The 17,500-nt window shown below is 37.9% G+C and overlaps 3 protein-coding genes across 3 annotated transcripts in view; 2 read left to right on the top strand and 1 right to left on the bottom strand.

The window, feature by feature from the left end:
* The window catches only part of LOC137973578 (kelch-like ECH-associated protein 1), a 7,199-nt gene extending 200 nt beyond the window's left edge, over positions 1 to 6,999 (top strand). The window contains exons 1-6 of the mRNA XM_068820417.1: positions 1 to 1,294; positions 2,822 to 3,004; positions 3,635 to 3,827; positions 4,390 to 4,662; positions 6,059 to 6,131; positions 6,443 to 6,999. The exon at positions 1 to 1,294 is cut by the window's left edge and continues 200 nt beyond it. Of these exons, the coding sequence (XP_068676518.1) occupies positions 716 to 1,294; positions 2,822 to 3,004; positions 3,635 to 3,827; positions 4,390 to 4,662; positions 6,059 to 6,131; positions 6,443 to 6,830 (1,689 nt within the window). The 5' untranslated portion in view covers positions 1 to 715 and the 3' untranslated portion in view covers positions 6,831 to 6,999. The remainder of the gene's footprint in view (positions 1,295 to 2,821; positions 3,005 to 3,634; positions 3,828 to 4,389; positions 4,663 to 6,058; positions 6,132 to 6,442) is intronic.
* Positions 7,000 to 7,075: 76 nt separating this feature from the next.
* LOC137973582 (uncharacterized) overlaps positions 7,076 to 17,500 on the bottom strand; it is a 10,950-nt gene continuing 525 nt past the window's right edge. The window contains exons 1-2 of the mRNA XM_068820425.1: positions 17,487 to 17,500; positions 7,076 to 9,666 (exon numbers count right to left, since the gene is read on the bottom strand). The exon at positions 17,487 to 17,500 is cut by the window's right edge and continues 525 nt beyond it. Coding sequence (XP_068676526.1) covers positions 9,235 to 9,666; positions 17,487 to 17,500 — 446 coding nt within the window. The 3' untranslated portion in view covers positions 7,076 to 9,234. The remainder of the gene's footprint in view (positions 9,667 to 17,486) is intronic.
* Positions 12,989 to 17,500, top strand: part of LOC137973580 (RNA 3'-terminal phosphate cyclase-like) — a 14,621-nt gene continuing 10,109 nt past the window's right edge. Inside the window, exon 1 of the mRNA XM_068820422.1 lies at positions 12,989 to 13,314. The gene's annotated coding sequence lies outside the window, so the exon portion shown is untranslated. The remainder of the gene's footprint in view (positions 13,315 to 17,500) is intronic.

The raw sequence follows: 17,500 nt of genomic DNA, 5'->3' as shown, positions 1-17,500 counted from the left end.
GGCAGAAAATACCACAGAATCCTTTTCCAGCGAAAATTTTATTGAAACAAACAACATATTTGCTCTTAGAGGTGAAAACCTCTTCCTATTTCATTGCGTGCGTGAAGACAAGAAACTCAATTGTGTCAAATTACCATGTACTTCAGGTAAATACTGCTCACTTTGATTTCGTCTCGACGGGCGATAGATTGTTGTCGAAGTCCAGTACTCGTCGCTTTTGAGATTCATGCCTAGTTTATCCAACTGACTTTCCATTATTGAGCTCCATAAGGGTATATATTTTGTTTAAGGATCCACTAAAACGCCATTCGCGTTGCATGACTTTCGACGCCATTGCAGACTAAGTTGATGATTCTACTTTGTCCACCAGGGAAATCTACGCAGTTCCACTACCCTCTCGATCCTAAGAAAATACGCGCAGAAGGCTCTATACACAAAGACACCACTTACCAGGGGAGTGACAGGCAAGACTTTTACCGACACGGAAAAAAAAAAAAAAAAAAAAAAGAAAACAAACAAACTAAACGTAGACCTCGACTGGGTTTGCCCATAGGCAACCCAGTAATGACATAATATGTATTGGGTCCATAATAATTCCCCATACATGACGTACCTACCATGGAGCGTCTTGTACGCTGAAACGCAAGAAATGTAAATATTTGTCCAAAACAGTAGCACACAAAGAGCAACATTGGCGATCAGGTTTCGTGTTATTATGGAACCTATGGAAGAAACCATCGTCATTGAGGATCATATGAAGTTAACGTTCGGCATTATGAACGATTTGCGCAAAAGAAAGGAACTGTGCGATGTTATTCTCTGCGTTGAAGGACAAGAAATCTACGCACACAGGGTCGTCCTGGCATCGTTCAGTCCGTATTTTTATGCCATGTTTACAAACGACGTAATTGAAAGCCGTCAAGACAGCGTAACGTTGAAATCTATGGACTCGAAAAGTGTTCAGCTTTTGATCGAATTTGCCTACACGGCGCAAATTCGGATCACAGAGGAAAATGTACAGTACTTGCTTCCCGTTGCGTGCATATTGCAGATCTCGGCCGTCAAAAAGGCGTGTTGTGACTTCTTGCAATCACAACTTGATCCTTCGAACTGCATTGGAATAAAAGATTTTACGGAGATTTACGGCTGTGTTGATTTAGCCAAGGCAGCGGAGAAATTTATTTTTCGTCACTTTTTGGAAGTATCTCAAAGCGAGGAGTTCGAAAACTTGACCAGGGAGCAGTTGACTGATTTTATAAGGCGCGATGAACTGTACGTTAAGTCAGAAGATGAGGTGGGACATTTTTTGTGGTTTGAGAAGAAATTTACGATAGTGTCAGATAAATGCTGATGAGTAAAACTCTTGTCGTCCCGGGTAGAAGGGTCACTTGCCTTACCCGAGCAACCCTGGGCGAGCCAACTTTTCTTTAACATACATATATATAAAACTCAGCGAACCGTTTACACGAGAAAAAAAAAGGTTGACTCGGCCTTAGGGTGACCTTCCTGGCCAGGTCACCCTTTTTCAATGGTAGGGTCACCCTCATAGCTGGGCCAACTTTTTTCCATGTAAACAGTTTGGCTCGCCTAGCTGGGTCATTAGGCAAGATAATGAGAGCATGCATGAGCACTCTCTTCTCAGTCTCCTGGTGATTGAAACTGAGGCAGTAAGCTTTTGACTCAGGCGAAAGGGTAAATTTTTTTCTCATATAAATGCTTGCTTAAGTTGATTCTGCTGGGATGGTGACCCTCCTACCCAGGACAACTGTTCTCCGTATGACTCTTGACTCAAGAATTCACGACTGGTTATTGATAATAGATGATCTTACCCATCCAGATATGATTAACCATCCAATGAGGCTCAGTTTTGGTGAATAAAGGGTAACTGAGTTTTTTCTGAAGGCATGCCTTACATGTTCATCCTCCCTGGCTTCCTGTCTGGCATTATTCCTCTTGATGCTTATTATTCATCTGTTTACTTTGCTTGTTAAATACTAAACTAGTCCACCTCCCACCCGTTCAGTGACAAATCATGAGCAAAGGGGCCTTAAAACCTCTCCTCAAGCCTCCCCCTTTTTTTTGGGAAGTAACAACAAAATAGTAACAAAAACTGTAAGTCTTATAAGTAGAAAGGAGTCAATACTGAAATTACTATTGCAATATAAATATAAATCTATGAATTTCAACGTTTAAAAAAAGCTTTTGTAAAGATAAAAAGATTTTAATGTTTATTGGTTTCTCTCTGAAAAAGCTACTACCTTTTTAATTTCCGAGAGTGATATAGCTTGGAAATGATCACCGGGATCTTGGAGGCAAACATGTTCAAGGAATTGCCACAGTTCCTTCCCTTTGCCTTCAAGGCAGTGACTCAATTTCACCTTCTCAATCCAGAAAGAGACTAGACATAATAGATTTTACTCTGTCTAATACCAGACAATTGATATTCACCAATGGGGGGACTGCTTCAGGAACAAATGGGTTAACTGGACATTGATACTTAGGAAAGTAAAGTATCATTCGAAAAATTAACCCCTTGATCCCCAAGCCGGCCTGAACCAGCCATACTTAGTATTTTACACTTATCAGTGGGGAACCCCTGGGAGTTAATGGGTTAACCCATTGACCCCTGGGAGTTAGACTTTACTTTTACACTGTCTTATGCCAGACGACTTTACTTGTCAACTGTAGGCATCCTCGGATGCCTGAGGAGTGAATGGGTTAACCAGTCAAAATTCTCAATTAACTTCATTATTTGACATTTTCGCAAGCCCACACAATTTCCAATGCAAGTCAACCGTGGAAGTTTTTTGTTCTCTCTTAGGTTCTAGGGGCAATGTTGAGATGGGTAACACATGATCTACAGAACAGAACACAAGAATTGAAACAGCTTCTAGATTTCATACGAGTTCCATTTGTTTCCAACTCCTATCTCAAGTCACTGATGCAGTGTTGTGAACAAGGATTGAGGTCGGAATTTAAAGATATGCTGATACAAGCCTTTTCAGTAAGTGCAGTACCCTGAGGAAGTCATTAGTTAGGTTTAAGAGCCTCTGCAGACCATAGGGTCAATATTACAAGTCGCTGTCTTGGAAAAGGAGCCATGCTCCTCCAGGCTCAAGAGAGTGGCGGAAATTGAGCCTACATCAACCAGCACGAAGCTGGGAAATCAATCTTAGACTAGTACCTACCTGTCTATAGCTACCTACCAATCTATCCATCTAGCTATCTACCATACCTACTTACAATGTACGTGTATTTACAGCTGCAATTAAGTGGATATAAATGGAGAAAGACTATTGGGTTGATTCAGTTCTGTTGTGCTTTTGTATGTATCCTGGGAATTCAATTGAGGCTGTTTCCACTCTGGGAATTTCTGATGTCATAGCAGCTAAATTTCTTTTACCATTAGTTTCCTTTTGAAATTTATTTTTGATAAAAAAGGAAATTGTCATTTTGTCATGCTCAAAAGGCTAACACTGCAGTTAAAATTTTTGGTGGGGAGCATGCCCCCGGAACCCCTTGAAAGAAATTGGACATAAGGCTACCTTGTTGGCGGTGATGTCGGGCTATTGTACGTTGACCTGATGTGAACCTTTCAAAGTCACTGAAATCATTTATTTTGCTTTCTTGACAGGGGACAAAAAGAGTATCAACCTCAACGACAGTTCAGAAAAGGCGTCCTCCAGGACCTACAGTCGTCTTCTTTGCAGGAGGATATTTGCGTAGATCCCTTGATGTTGTGGAGTGCTATGATCCTCTGACACTAACTTGGTCAATACTTCCTCCACTTGCTGTCCCAAAGAGTGGATTAGGAGCAGCTTATGTTGGTATGCAATTTGTTTTTTTCTGGACTTGTTGCAAGTCCCCTCAGGCAAATAGAACCATTTTTATAATGACAGTTAACCCCCTAAGGAGAGATTTTTGAGACAAGAAAGTCATTATAAACCACGGTTCCTTAGGAACTTAGCCATTCTCAACCCAGTAAACAGCCTTCTGGAAAGGTTATTAGTTTCTGGCTTGGACTCTTCTTTAAACATTACATCCACTCCCCTCCCCTCCCTTTAACCCGTTGACTCCTTGGAGCGAGACTGTCTACCTCCGGATGATATTACTCATCAATGGGTTATTTAATAGTATTTTTTGTGAGGCTTGCAATCTAACTGCACATTCATGAAATTAATTTTAATCTACCAAAATATTGTAATTTTATTTTTTGAACTATGCTAAATTTATTTTTAGTAGAGTTGGGACCTCTTGATTCAAAGGTGACTGTGATGACCACTAGAGTAGGCAAACACTTTGGATGCAGCTAAACCAAAACAGTGCCCTCAGTGACACTTAAATTCTTATGATGGTTGTAAAGTTAAGTGCTGTAAATTGCATTTGCAGACAGCATGCTGTATATCATTGGTGGCCGCAATAACACCTCTTCTGGAAACATTGACTCTGCCTCGGTAGACCGGTATGACCCTTTGCGAGATGAGTGGAGGTCTATGAAACCACTCAGTGTCCCACGCAACAGGTTGGGTGTGGCTGTGAGTGAAGGGTATATCTATGCTATTGGTGGAGGGAATGGTAACTCGTGTCATACGTCAGTGGAGAGATATGACCCAAATCAGGATGAATGGACAAGAGTGACGCCACTTAATTTTTGTAGGATAGGTAGGCAAGTTCATTTTTGAGTACGAATGCATAGTACATGTATCCAAATTAGTGACATACAGTAAGTCGCAACCAGTCACTACTGGAGGTGAAATTATTGTGGTTGCATAAAGCCATTTTGTTGCTCTTCAGCTGCTCAGAGGGCAGTATTACTTGCTAATCACCTGCAATCGTGATTTGCCAGAATCACAGTGACCATGTATTTACATGGTATATCAATAATATTTTTTACCACAATTGCTCGTAATCTTGCAATGTGATTGGATAATTTGTCGTTGTTGATGAGTCTAGACAACGCTGCTCGTGTCATGCTAGCGTCAAAATTATTTGTCACGCAATGTAATAACCAATCGGGAATGCTCATTTTGAGAAATAAACCAATCATATTGTGAGAAAGTAATAGACAACACTTGCCCCTTCTTTGTGTCACACTCTGAAATAAGCAATTTCTTTGGCATTGAATATTGTGGTAAAATACAAATCGAAAGTGGTTAAGCATTGTCTGTATTCTGATTGACAATGATATTCGTAATCACAACTAGTGGTGAAAATTTGTTGTGGACTTAGTCGGCACACAACATTTTGAACACTGTGATAACAAATATCATTGTTTATAAGAGTACAGAAAATGCTGACCCAGTTTAGATTTGTTACATTTTGTTTGTGATGGAATCATTGAAAAGCACATTGTTGAGAACACATTAAAGTGCTGCTATGACCAAAAATCAATTCTACTTTTTCTTTGTATTTCAAAACTATGTTAACTGAACACCAAGTGACCGTCGTTTTAAACCTTTATTTCAGAAAGATACCGGCCTGTTTATTTTGACTGGAATTTTCTTATTTAATGGTCTTCCATTACTAACTGTAAAATCTTGAGAGAGCTAGATCCAGGATAAGATGACGTCAAAGACTCACTAGTTTAAAAATGCAATGTGTGTGCACGCGCCTAAATTAATATGCGGCACAGGAATTTCGAAAACTCGCACTAAAAAAAACAGTCTTCGGATAAAATTTGAAGGTCAAAATTTTGCCAGTCTGGTGTGAAGCAAACACGCTTTTGAAATATGAAGGAAAAAGGGAAGAGAGTTTTTTCATCATAGTAGGACTTGAAGTATCTGAAGGAATTTAATAACTGTTACAGCTTCAAACTTTTAAAACAATACCCAGCTGTGATCAGGCTCTTATTACCCGTATATTTTTTCCAGTGAACATGAACCTTATGCTTAAGCAGAATTTAGAGACCTGTACAAGAGGACGTAAACTCTGACATAAAGCAATGCTAAAAATGTTCCAGTTTACAGGTTTAAAAACAAAGTTTGAGTGTAACCATCCTCTTTTCCATCATAGTCGATTGATTAACTTCATAACATTAAACAACTTGAATTTCCCCTAGGTGTTGCGGTTGCAGTACTTGGTAAAAGGCTTTATGCTATTGGAGGATTTGATGGAGGAAACAGGCTCAGAAGGTGGTTTCTTTGAATCAGCTTCATATCAATTATTCTAGGGATTAAGATCAACATTTTCTTTAGTTTTCAAATCACAACAACGTACTGACAAGATACTAGTACAAAGTAATCAAGGATTTTTGTCAACCCATGGCAAGGCTTCTTTGTGGCAAGACAATATGTCTTAGTTGTGCCTTTTTCATGTGCTTTAGCCCTGGAGAAATAATATTGAGCAAGATTGACACTTTTCATTGTATGGTTAAGAGACTTGCTCTGTTGCCAAGTCTTAACTTAAAATTAATCACTTTTCCTTTTTTTTATTTGTTTACCAGTGTTGAATGCCATGATGTTGAGGCTGACCTGTGGACCTTAGTATCTCCACTCGCGGAGCGTCGCAGTGGTGCCGGAGCAGCTTCTCTTCACGGTTACATATATGCCATTGGTGGTTACAATGGTGACGCACAACTTAACAGTGTGGAACGTTATGACCCTTCGTCTGACACTTGGACTGTCATGTCACCTCTTGTGCACAGGAGAAGTGCATTAAGTGCCACTGTGTATTGTGATAGACTTTTTGTGCTTGGTGGGTACGACGGAGAAGGGTTTTTAAATACAATAGAAGAGTACATTGTAGAAAAAGATTGCTGGCGATTAGTGAGCACTATGAACTTGGGCCGAAGTGGAGCTGGGGTTGCTGTGGGCTGGAAACCTGCAACTTGATGAATTTCCTTCATTATATCACACTTTTAAGTCAATTTCACAGAGAAAGGAATTTGGGTCCTTTGGTATTGTCAAAACAAAATTAATCTTAGTTCATTTAACCTGTCATGTCCTTTTATTTTCTAACTTGAAGAACTAGTCTGCTATTAAAGGACAGAGAAGAATGTTGTTTGTGAAGTTTTACTTGACTACAAAACAACTATTGGCCATAATTTATTAATGTCAACCAACTTCAACAATTATAATTTTTTAAAGGGAAGGTGTCATTTTATTTCAAGAATCCTAATATACAGTTTAGTGATGCAATGATAAAAAGCTCTACCAATCAACTAATTGTCAGCCAACAAACAGCCAGTCAATAAGCCAACAGTCAGCTGACAATGATCAGCACACAATTCACAAACAAATGCTCATCAGTTCAACTTTTACTAAGAGATCAACAGTCTCACTGAAAACAAACATTTGCCTTGAAAATCAAGACTTCTAGCAATACAAAGTGTTCAAAAACCAAAATTTGATTTGATTTGTGTTAACTTGTTAATTTCAATTTACAGTGTCCCCGATTAGTGGTCTATGGCACTAGAAGATTAGACACTTAAATATTTAAAGTTTCTTTCCTTTCCTTTCTTTGATCTAGTTAATTCTGCTGATATCAAGTGCAACCAAATTACCATTTCAGTGTACTTTCACACTGTTAGAGCGAGTTTCAATCGATTGTCATAAAACCAAAACCAAAGTAATTACTTTGGCCAATCAAAACTCTAAGTAATTACACGTAGCTGACACAAAGTGCAGGAAACTGTGCATGCGTGAGCCTCGATTGGTTTTGGTTTTACTTCTGACTGGTTGAAAAAGTGGCGCAAGAACTTTGAACCAATCACTGAGTGAAGCAATCATAAACCAAAGCAATTTGTTAATTACTTTCGACAGTCTAGATTGAAAACCGCTCTTCATGTTCCATTGCATAGATGAATTAAAAAGATCCACCCCTGCTCCTGTCTGGCCTTAACCCATTAATCCATTCATTCCTGAAGCAGCTCCCATTGATAAGTAAAATCACTCCATGTTAGTCAGAGTAAATTCTAAAAGTCTCATTCTCAAGAGAGTGTTGCAGGTCAGACAGACGAGGAAAGGTGATCCAATCTAAAGGTCACAGGTTTAATTTGCAAAGTTGCGGGTCCAAGTATAGCCATTTGTAAACCTGCTATCCACTAGTTTTTGGAAAGCCAACCCTTTAACAAGCTTTCAAGGTAACACAAAACAAACTCACTGAAGTTTGACGTCTAAAATCCTCTCCGTTCTTGAGATAAAGAGGGAATTATGACATCCGAAATGGCTTGTAAAGTTTTGGGATTTTCGAGAAATGGGCCCCAGGTCAGACATTTTTCTGTTTGCTTGCGTGGGCCAATAGAGTGGTAACGTGTGACATCACAAATATTTAAAATTATGAAATTATGGGATTCATTAAGATCTTCAGAAAGTACATGATGAAGAATGACCATTTGCCAAAAATCAGCATCTTATTGCAGTTTGGGGATGAGATATTGGCCCTTTCATGCTACAGTGACTCCATACAAATCCTTGTAATTTTGTCTTTGTTCTAAACGGTTTAGAACCAAGACAAAATTATAAGGATTTGTATGGAGTTACTGAAGCATGGAAGGGCTAATATCTTACCCTCATATTGCAACAATATGCTGATTTTTAGCAAGAGGCCATTCTTCATCATGTTCTTTCAGAATATCTCAGTAAATCCCGTAATTTCATAAATTTCGTTTTTGTGACGTCATCACTTTACCACTATTCTCATACTGCAAAATTGCAAAATTGCTACACTCAAATCCACTTCCTAGAGGTTCTAGGAATCATACTCTTTAACACGTATTTCCAACATGTTTAGTTGACTTTCAGTGATCATAACAAGATCAAGATTACCTGTACAGTTTAGACAAAATGACAAAAACTGCTTTTTAAAAGCAAAATACTACATGTACATGTACAACATCCAAATGCCTCTGAGTAAGCTTCTATTCTGTGACAGAATAAAATACAACTTAAGGAAATACTAACAAGATAGAGATATTTAAAACCACTGCAAGTCCCTGCAGCCGCCCAGTGATCTTTGGGTTACGAACTTGGAGCTCTTCTTCAAAACAACCAACATCAACTGAAACACTCAATGATCTTCTCACTGTGACCAATAGATCTGCAATGATCAACTTGAGTACAAGTGTTTGACAGGTCTGCTGAGTGTGCAGTGTGTAACATCTAAATCCTTGCAAGTGCCAGATTTCTCCTTGACCTTCCACAGGAAGGTATGGAGTATTCCTAAAAGCCCATAAAAGAGGATCTTCTTCCCTACGGGAAGATAAGAAACCAACATGGAGAGGCTACCTCACATAGCTTATCTTTGGCCAACAAAGAGTATTGATCTCCTACGTAATCGATCTTGATCCATAAAATGGAAATGGAAGGCATCATCATCAACTAGTGGAAGGTTTGCTTCAATAATGAAGCCTGGTTCACCATATTGTGGTCTCATTGCCCAAACATACTCCGAAAACAGCTCCAGTCCTTCACAGCTGATGTGACTAAGAACAAAATCATCAACTAAGCAGTGCAGTGTTTCTAATGGAGTGTGATTCTTGCAATATGTCTTCCAAAACTCGGTGGCACTAGCAAGTGCATGGTCTTTTCTCTCATTAAAAAGCTGTGACAGATCTCCAACGTCGCTCATAAGAGCTTTTGTTGTTGCAGTGAAGTAATCTCTTGCTTCAGCTATGGATGAAACAAGAGCATTATTGCTCACAACTTCCTTTATTCTCTCTTGTACCAACTGGAACAACAAATTTTTAGAACACATGACATTAGTGGTTTCATACTGAAAGGTCTCCATACTTTGTTAAAGTGATTGAGTTGTAATAATTAAATTATTTAAGTGTCAGTGGAAGTGGATATATAAGAATATCACGTCTTAAACCACCGAACCTAGACTCAGAGGAGTGAGCCTTAGTAGATTTTACTTTGTCAAACACCAGGCAATTTACTCGTTAATGGGGGTGGGGGAGGGGCAGTCCATTACTGTGACTGCAGAAGCATCTTGACAACCTTAATATTTTTTAAAACATTCGTAAAAATGATGTCCGTGTAAAGCCTTCAAGAGCAATGAGATGCTACAGTGTATATCGTAGAAGGCATGCTGACACACTTCACACTTCGTTGGCAAGGTTAAAACAGGTGGCTTGCAAACACATTATATTGGTCTCCACATGAATCAATCAAACCTGCTTTAGAGCTATCAAAACTAGGCACTCTGTGAGCGTAAACTGGGTTGCCTTTGGTACATGTTTGTCCTCCTCAAATTTTCATCCTCATTCCCAAACACTCTAACAAATTATCAGTCCAGGAACAGAACACTATTTCTTTTAAAAATAGGTCATTTTCACTGTCGCGCAACAAAAAAAACCAATTCAAAACCGTTCAATGAAAAAGGCGAAAAACTGAAGGAAACAAATAGATCTGTAAACTACCTCCATGTTGGTGGATCAAAATGAGCCACCAATATGATACTCGACTTAAACATCTGGAGTTCATGAGATAAAATACAAGTGTATGAACACATCTCCCAATGCACCTGAAAGACTCAAACTGCTCAGATTCATAGGGATAGACATTTTTTCCCAACCAAATTTTTGGGTTTCACATTATGTCACGGCCACCATAAATTATGTTGGTTTCCCCAAACAAAGAAATGGAGGCCATGTTGGTGTGCCGGCCCAATCCTCCGGGAATTGAACTCTATTGTTATGCAAACATTCTCTTTTGTTTTTGTTGGAAAAACAGAATGGAGTGCAAATGAATATAAATAGCCAGACAACAGAGATAACACAGATCCGTTCAAGGTGTTCGATTCCTTCAATGAGTTTGTTAAACCCATATCCAACTAGACAAAATTACCACAGTTATGTACCACAGAATTTGCCATTTGGTTTCAGTGTTCTACATAAAAACATAGTTGGTAAAATACTTAGAAATACAGATCGGCTTGATGCCTGAAAGATGCAATTAATGTTGAAGTCCATTATTCGTCGCTTTGAAAATTCCAGATGTTTATTTTTCACCGCCTGTCTTGTTTATCAAATTTCTGTTCCATTCTTAGAGTATATTTTGTTTAAAGATCCACTAAAACGCCATTCATGTTACATCGACTTTGACGCCATTACAGGTTAATGAGATATTCTACTGTGTCCACTGGATAAAATCTATGCATTTCTACAATCCCTGAAACCTACCACAGATATGAGCAGAAGACTCTGGGCGCAAAGACAATACTTAGCAGTGGAGTGACAGGAAAGACCCTATTGCACAAGTTTTCCATTTCTGACACAGGAAAAATGAATAATTATTAAAAAAAAAACACCGGAAAAATCCCTCTCGGTTTTCGACTGGATTGCCATATGGCAACCCAGTAAAAATTGGAAATCCTGAAATCACAGGAACATACACCGAGGATCGACAACTGGCTAACTGTTTACATCAATAATACTACATTATTACAAATATGATTATTAAGGGTCTAAACAGAACAAGAGGGCAGTGGTTAAAACTCCAGAATATTTTATGAGTGAATTTAATTAGTGTTTTGTTGTAAAACTGAGATTGAAATATATTCCTCATTCTCACATAATAATATTTTTTTAATTTCTGTAATCAATACCTACAAATCAGATGATCACAAAGAGCCTCAAAACACAAGAAAGTAATATGACACACACCCTAAATGGATGACTCCGTAACACCAACATGTGACATTAATAATCTATACTGACATGTAAACAGAAACAGCATATCTAACAAAACCTCAAGAGCTAATTGCTTTGCTTTTGAGAGTTTCAAGGGAAATCAGTCAACTAAAAGATAATATTGTGCTTGGTTTAATTAAAAGAATTATTAAAGTTGAATTCACTATTTATTGCCGGTTTTCACTGTCACACCATCATCAAAACAATTCAATAAATAAAGTCAAGAATCAAAGAGATAAAAGGAAATGAATGTTCAAACAGTCTCGCAAAGGTTCAGGTCAAATCTCAGCGGATAAGTCACTTTTTTAACCTACGTGATAGCATTCTCGACCGCACTTTTTAATATTGTGTCACGCAAAAGCTTGAAATTCAACCTCTATCACAAGACAAAAAGCTCTCACAAACTGAAAATTTGTGAAAAGATAATTCTTCAGATAATTCTTTTTATTTTTTAGTTTTGATGACGTCACGTGACAACCAAGAATAGCATAACACACTGCATGGCAGAAATGTACTGCTAAATGTTACATGTATGTAGATTTTATAGTCATAAATTAGGTGAAGAGTCAAGATTTTACATATATGCAAAAAATGACAAATCAAAACTTTTTACCACATATTAAACAGTTTCAAAATATATATTGATGCTCAGTTTGAAAGAAACAATGAACGGCTCAAGGCAATTGAATTAAGATCCATTGCTATCAGGTCCACTATGGCAACCAACAGACTGTGAAATAACTTTCACTTTACAGACATGTAACCGAGATATGTAAATCAAAAGGTACACAACAAATTCACACACTGCTGATAAATTTGTAGCTCTGCAAAGGATTTACATTTGCATCCAATAACCTTGAACTCAACTCCATTAAGAACAAACAAGTGTTCTTTTACAGTAACTTCCTTGTTGCCGGTAATGCTTCTGCCAAAATGTTGATGAGCTGCACGATATGACCTCTGAGAAGGGTTAAATCACACATCTACATGCTGAAATGGTTGAGTTTCACCAATAAAAATATACTGACCTTTGGAGCACTGGATAAAGCAGAGGTTACCTTTCCAGTGAAAACTGGAGAGGTGATGGAAGTGATTTTGTCAAACAAAGTCCTTATAGTACACAATGTCACCCCACTGCGACCACTGAAACACTTCATGACTAAACCACAATGGAAGAGAGCTGAATATGTATGCATCTTTTACATCCCACATGCACGAATCAGGGCCTAGAGGCTGACTAACATGTGCTCTGTGAATGTCCAATCATGCGATTGTTTGACATAATGTAAGTGGAAGTGGCTACACACTTAATCTCAATGATTGACAACCCATCTGCTCAACAAAAACTGTAAACATATTCTGCATATCAAATATATTTTAAATTGCTCAATAAGAGACTTCCATGTAAAAACAATCGACATTAATATCAAAACTGGAGGACTATTTTTCATGATATTTGTCATAATAACTGCCAACAACTTTCATTACAGCTGTCATATTTCACAAACACGACACAACATATTGATGAGGAGATAAAATACCAGCAATAGCTGAGAATTTGCCACAGACTGAGATTTGTCTGGCTTTTTATACATACACACATTATTACACTTTTTGTTTACTATCAGACCAGTTCTACATTGAAGCAAGCCAGGGGGTACATGAAGGCAAGGCTAATCTAGGTTGGTATGCTTTGGACAAGAAGTCCTTTGATCTAGCTATTTGCTACTTAACCATGCCATCAAAGTCATTTTTTAGATTGAAATACTTTTGCTCAAAACTTACATATTTGAAATGCTTTTAAAATACATGTACATGTAAGAAAGATGTAAAGCCGTTTCTTTGTTAGAACTAATTCAAAGAGATTGCAGTTTGATTATTACTCCCAAATTAATAAGCATTTTGTTCCAAAGTCAAGGGCCATAACCAAAATTAATTAGAGAGGTCAAAAGAGATTTATCCAAATGCTTGGCTTGCTTGTCTCTAATCCCATTTTATAAATGCATTCTCTGCGATTCCTGCGATTGAAAAAAGACAATAAAGCCTCATTTTCTGGTCATTTTTATGGCATATGCCTGAAGTCTTCAATCAGAGAAAAGAAGCTTAGAATGGTTAAAAAGGTTTAAAACAACCCTTGCTGGAGATAGTTGTTGTTGTATTTCATTAACCCTTGAATGTCACACTTTGAAAAGACATGTATCCTTAGCATCCTCATCACTTGACAAATACAATGTATCAAAAAAACCATCAGTACATATCTTGTATTTCATCAGACTTGACATGCATGTGTAAGTAACAGGAAATTTTGGTGAAGAGTCAGCTTTTTTTATCAAGCAATAATGCAATGAAATATCATTTCTGAATAAACTCTCCATCTGCTTGAGTTAACTTCATAATGCATTATCTTATTTTAAAAATGGTATGAAAGTTGACTTCCACACAAGTAAATATTTTTTATCCTGAGGCTTGTAGTTACCTGGCAGAACTTGAGACAACACTAATATTAATTTCTATCAAATTACTTCCATAATACTTTAATTAATGGACACCAAAAAATTCAAATTCAAGGCTAAAATAACAATATTACATGTTTCCAATGGTCTTATGAGACTTAAAGAACATCTCTGAGACAACTAGAAATTTCTGAAAGTCGGAACAATAATTCTATTACAACTGTATATAGAGTTAACCAAGCCTAAAGGCAGTCGAGCTCTCTGGTTATTTATTCTTACTGCCTGTAGGGTAACAGTCAAAAAGTGAAAAGGTTTCAAATTGTCCTCGTTTTGATGTGTCATGTTGCTGCTTTAATAATTAAATAATTTTCTTTGCTTTCTTCTACAGGTAAATTCATTGCCTTAAACTAGTGAATTCCACAGTACATGTATGCTAAAAACCAATATCGCATGAATCACAAAGCCATGAGTACAATATTGGCTTTTCAAGTGAAATTTACTTTGGAATTCACCAGTTTAACAACAAATTTTTCTTGAACTGCATGTGTTTTAAAAGAAAACAAGCACACCCTCAGCGAGCAAATGGAAAAGGAAAATAGCCATTTCAGAGTCAACTGTCAATGGCCAACGAATAGGAATCATGCTAAAATTAGAACCCATTAAAAAAACTTTGTCAGTTCAAGGTCAAAAGATGTTGAGGCACATTGAAAATTAACCTGCGATCAAGCGTACTTTTCTTGAGACAGGGCGCTAAAAAGTACGCCTGATACAATTTCTTAACGAGTCGTCTGCCGCCCACCTGTCAAGAGTGATGTTATCATGTGTCATGCTATAAATGTGAGCCAATCAGATTTTACCGGAAATTATTTGCACGCTGCGATTCAAGTCTTTAAAGATGCGACAAATAACAAAATAGCACTCTGGCTTTGATTTCTGCAATCAAAGCTATTTCTGCAAATCCTGCTTGACAGTTGGCGCGGTTTCTCTGTTCAAACCATCAAGGAACAAAGAATTTCGAGATAAAATGGCAGAAAAAGCCCGAATTCTTCATGTCATCATCAGGCGTAATCAACAGTATAATAAAGACAATAAACTTTATTTAGACTCGAATATTTGAGATGCCAATAAAAGATGCTATAAAAATAGATATGAGGAAAATGGACTTTGAGAAATTCTAGTTTTTCAGCAGCAGCTACTCAGCTATCATTTTGTTAGAAGTGTGTTCAGATTGTTCAGCGATTCCGTAAACAGTGTCGAATTTCTCTGTCAAGCTCGGCTGATTCCCCGAATGTGACAGCCCTAAAGTCCTATTCGGTTCTTTTTGGATTCACAACTTGTTGCTTCCGAATATATTCCAAAGGACTTGCCACAACTACAAACGTTTTCGAGTTGGTGGAAGAAGAACGATGCATTTTCTTCCAGAATGTTCGGGCCTGTATTAATAACACTATTGCGAAATCCCGTAGGAAGTACAACTGTAATGTCTTCTTTTACTCAAACCATTCTTCGGATGCATTCTGTCCGCTCTTCCTTTAAAGGTTTTTGAAAAAAATCTGAAGTCGAAGCAACAGCAGCTGTAAACAGAGCCTAAACATCACTCGTGTTGAAATCCTTCTTGGCGGCCATAATTTCAGCAGATGTTAACCGATTTACAAGAAGTATGATTTGCAATTCTGTAACCAATCGGAGCGAGGCTCCAAAAGCTCCATTGTTTTTCGGCCAATCAGAGTAAAGTCCAGATTCTGGACTACGAGCAGACGACTTGTTAAGAAATTGTACCAGGCGTACCTTTCCCCACCATGTCTACGGAAAAGTACGCCTGATCGCAGGTTAATTGAAAATAAGTTGGGCAAACGGATTAAAAAGCACTTTTTCAATCGCATTTTAGAGCAAAACAAGCAAACAAATCAACTTTTCCTTATGTCTAAAAGAGTACAGATCGTTTTTATTTAATTCCAGTTGTTTTCATTCCTAAACAAAGGAAAAACCGATTAAACCACTTTTTGAAAATAACAAACGGTTTAGTGCCCAAGGAAAGAATTTGTGGAGTAACTTCTTCCACTAAGTATGACCTAGTACTGGTATTCTGTTTTTGTTGTTGTCGTTCTCTTTCACTCTCCTTTCGTTTCTGTTGTGGCCATAGGTCCTCCAGGCATCATGTAACCTTATCAGAGCTTCTAAAGATATGCCAAAAATTGCAATACAGAGAAAAAAGCAGGTCTAAGCAAATTAAAAATAAGCACTCAGCTTTAAGTTTATATCCCTCCAATGCTTGACTTGAATAGCTGCATAGCCGCCACAGTGTGGACCACAGCTATCATGATAAGTCAAACTGGATTGAAATCAGCGAAAAATGGAGAAAGAAAACATTTTCCAAACCATTTTCCACCTGAACACTAAAAGCATTGACTGTGTAAGAACTATAGTTGACGTAGTATGGCCGTGTACCCACATCGAGCTACTGAATGCATGGAAAAAATGAAGCCTTGCTTATGTTTAGGTGAGTTAACCTGGGTTGAGCCTGCAATCCAATTGAAAACCAGTACCTGGTCAGCAGTCACATTAAAAAAAAAAAACAGCTGACCTCAGTGAGCTCTAAGCTTGAGCTCGCGATATGGTCATGTGGTACTGGTTAGCAGATACCTTGTTTTGACAGGTGTCAATTGATCAAAACATGGATGTCCAATATCAAAGATGTATGCTGTAAACTAGCATGATACTGGTCACATTGGCATACATGGAAGGGTTGGACGTAAGAAGGGATATACGTATATAGGGACAGTTGATGATGTTATGGCTATAAAACCAAAAACTCTTGCATCGATGGGTTACCATATTTTATTAACTATGACCAGTGCTCCATGTGCACGCGCCCGCGGAGCTCTGCTACAATACCATTTCTGTCATATGTTTGGCAAGTCTTGAGTCACATGCATGCCACATATGATGTATAAAGTGCCATGTACATGTAAACAAAAAGCAACAACAATAATAATAACAATAATACCAGACTAACAAAAACAATTTTCCTCTGAGTTAGTACAACGTGGTGCTAAGATTGCTTTTTTTAGAGAAGAATCTCCCAGAGGAGAGCTCAGGGAACACACATACATTGCATGTACATGTAATTTACGATGCTGAGACCAGAAATCAAAGCTGTGTCATGTGCACAGCACACCACATAGCACACCCACCACTGTACCAATTAAGCGTTTTCTCAAATAAAGGGATCTAAAACAAATATTTGGTTTATGGTTACCAACCAAGACTCAAGCTTATTGATCGACACCCGCTGAGCACCTCACATGCATTCGAGGAGAAAAACAGTACAGACGATGTCTGAGATCAGGCTAATATTAAAAAGTAATAACAAGCTGGTATCATACCCAGCAGATTCTTACCTCCCCCACACCAA

Source organism: Montipora foliosa, chromosome 10, assembly GCF_036669935.1.
Source record: "Montipora foliosa isolate CH-2021 chromosome 10, ASM3666993v2, whole genome shotgun sequence".
In the NCBI taxonomy this organism is placed as follows: Eukaryota; Metazoa; Cnidaria; class Anthozoa; order Scleractinia; family Acroporidae; genus Montipora; species Montipora foliosa.
Note: the sequence above shows the minus strand (reverse complement) of the source record. Positions and strands in the feature narration are given on the sequence as shown.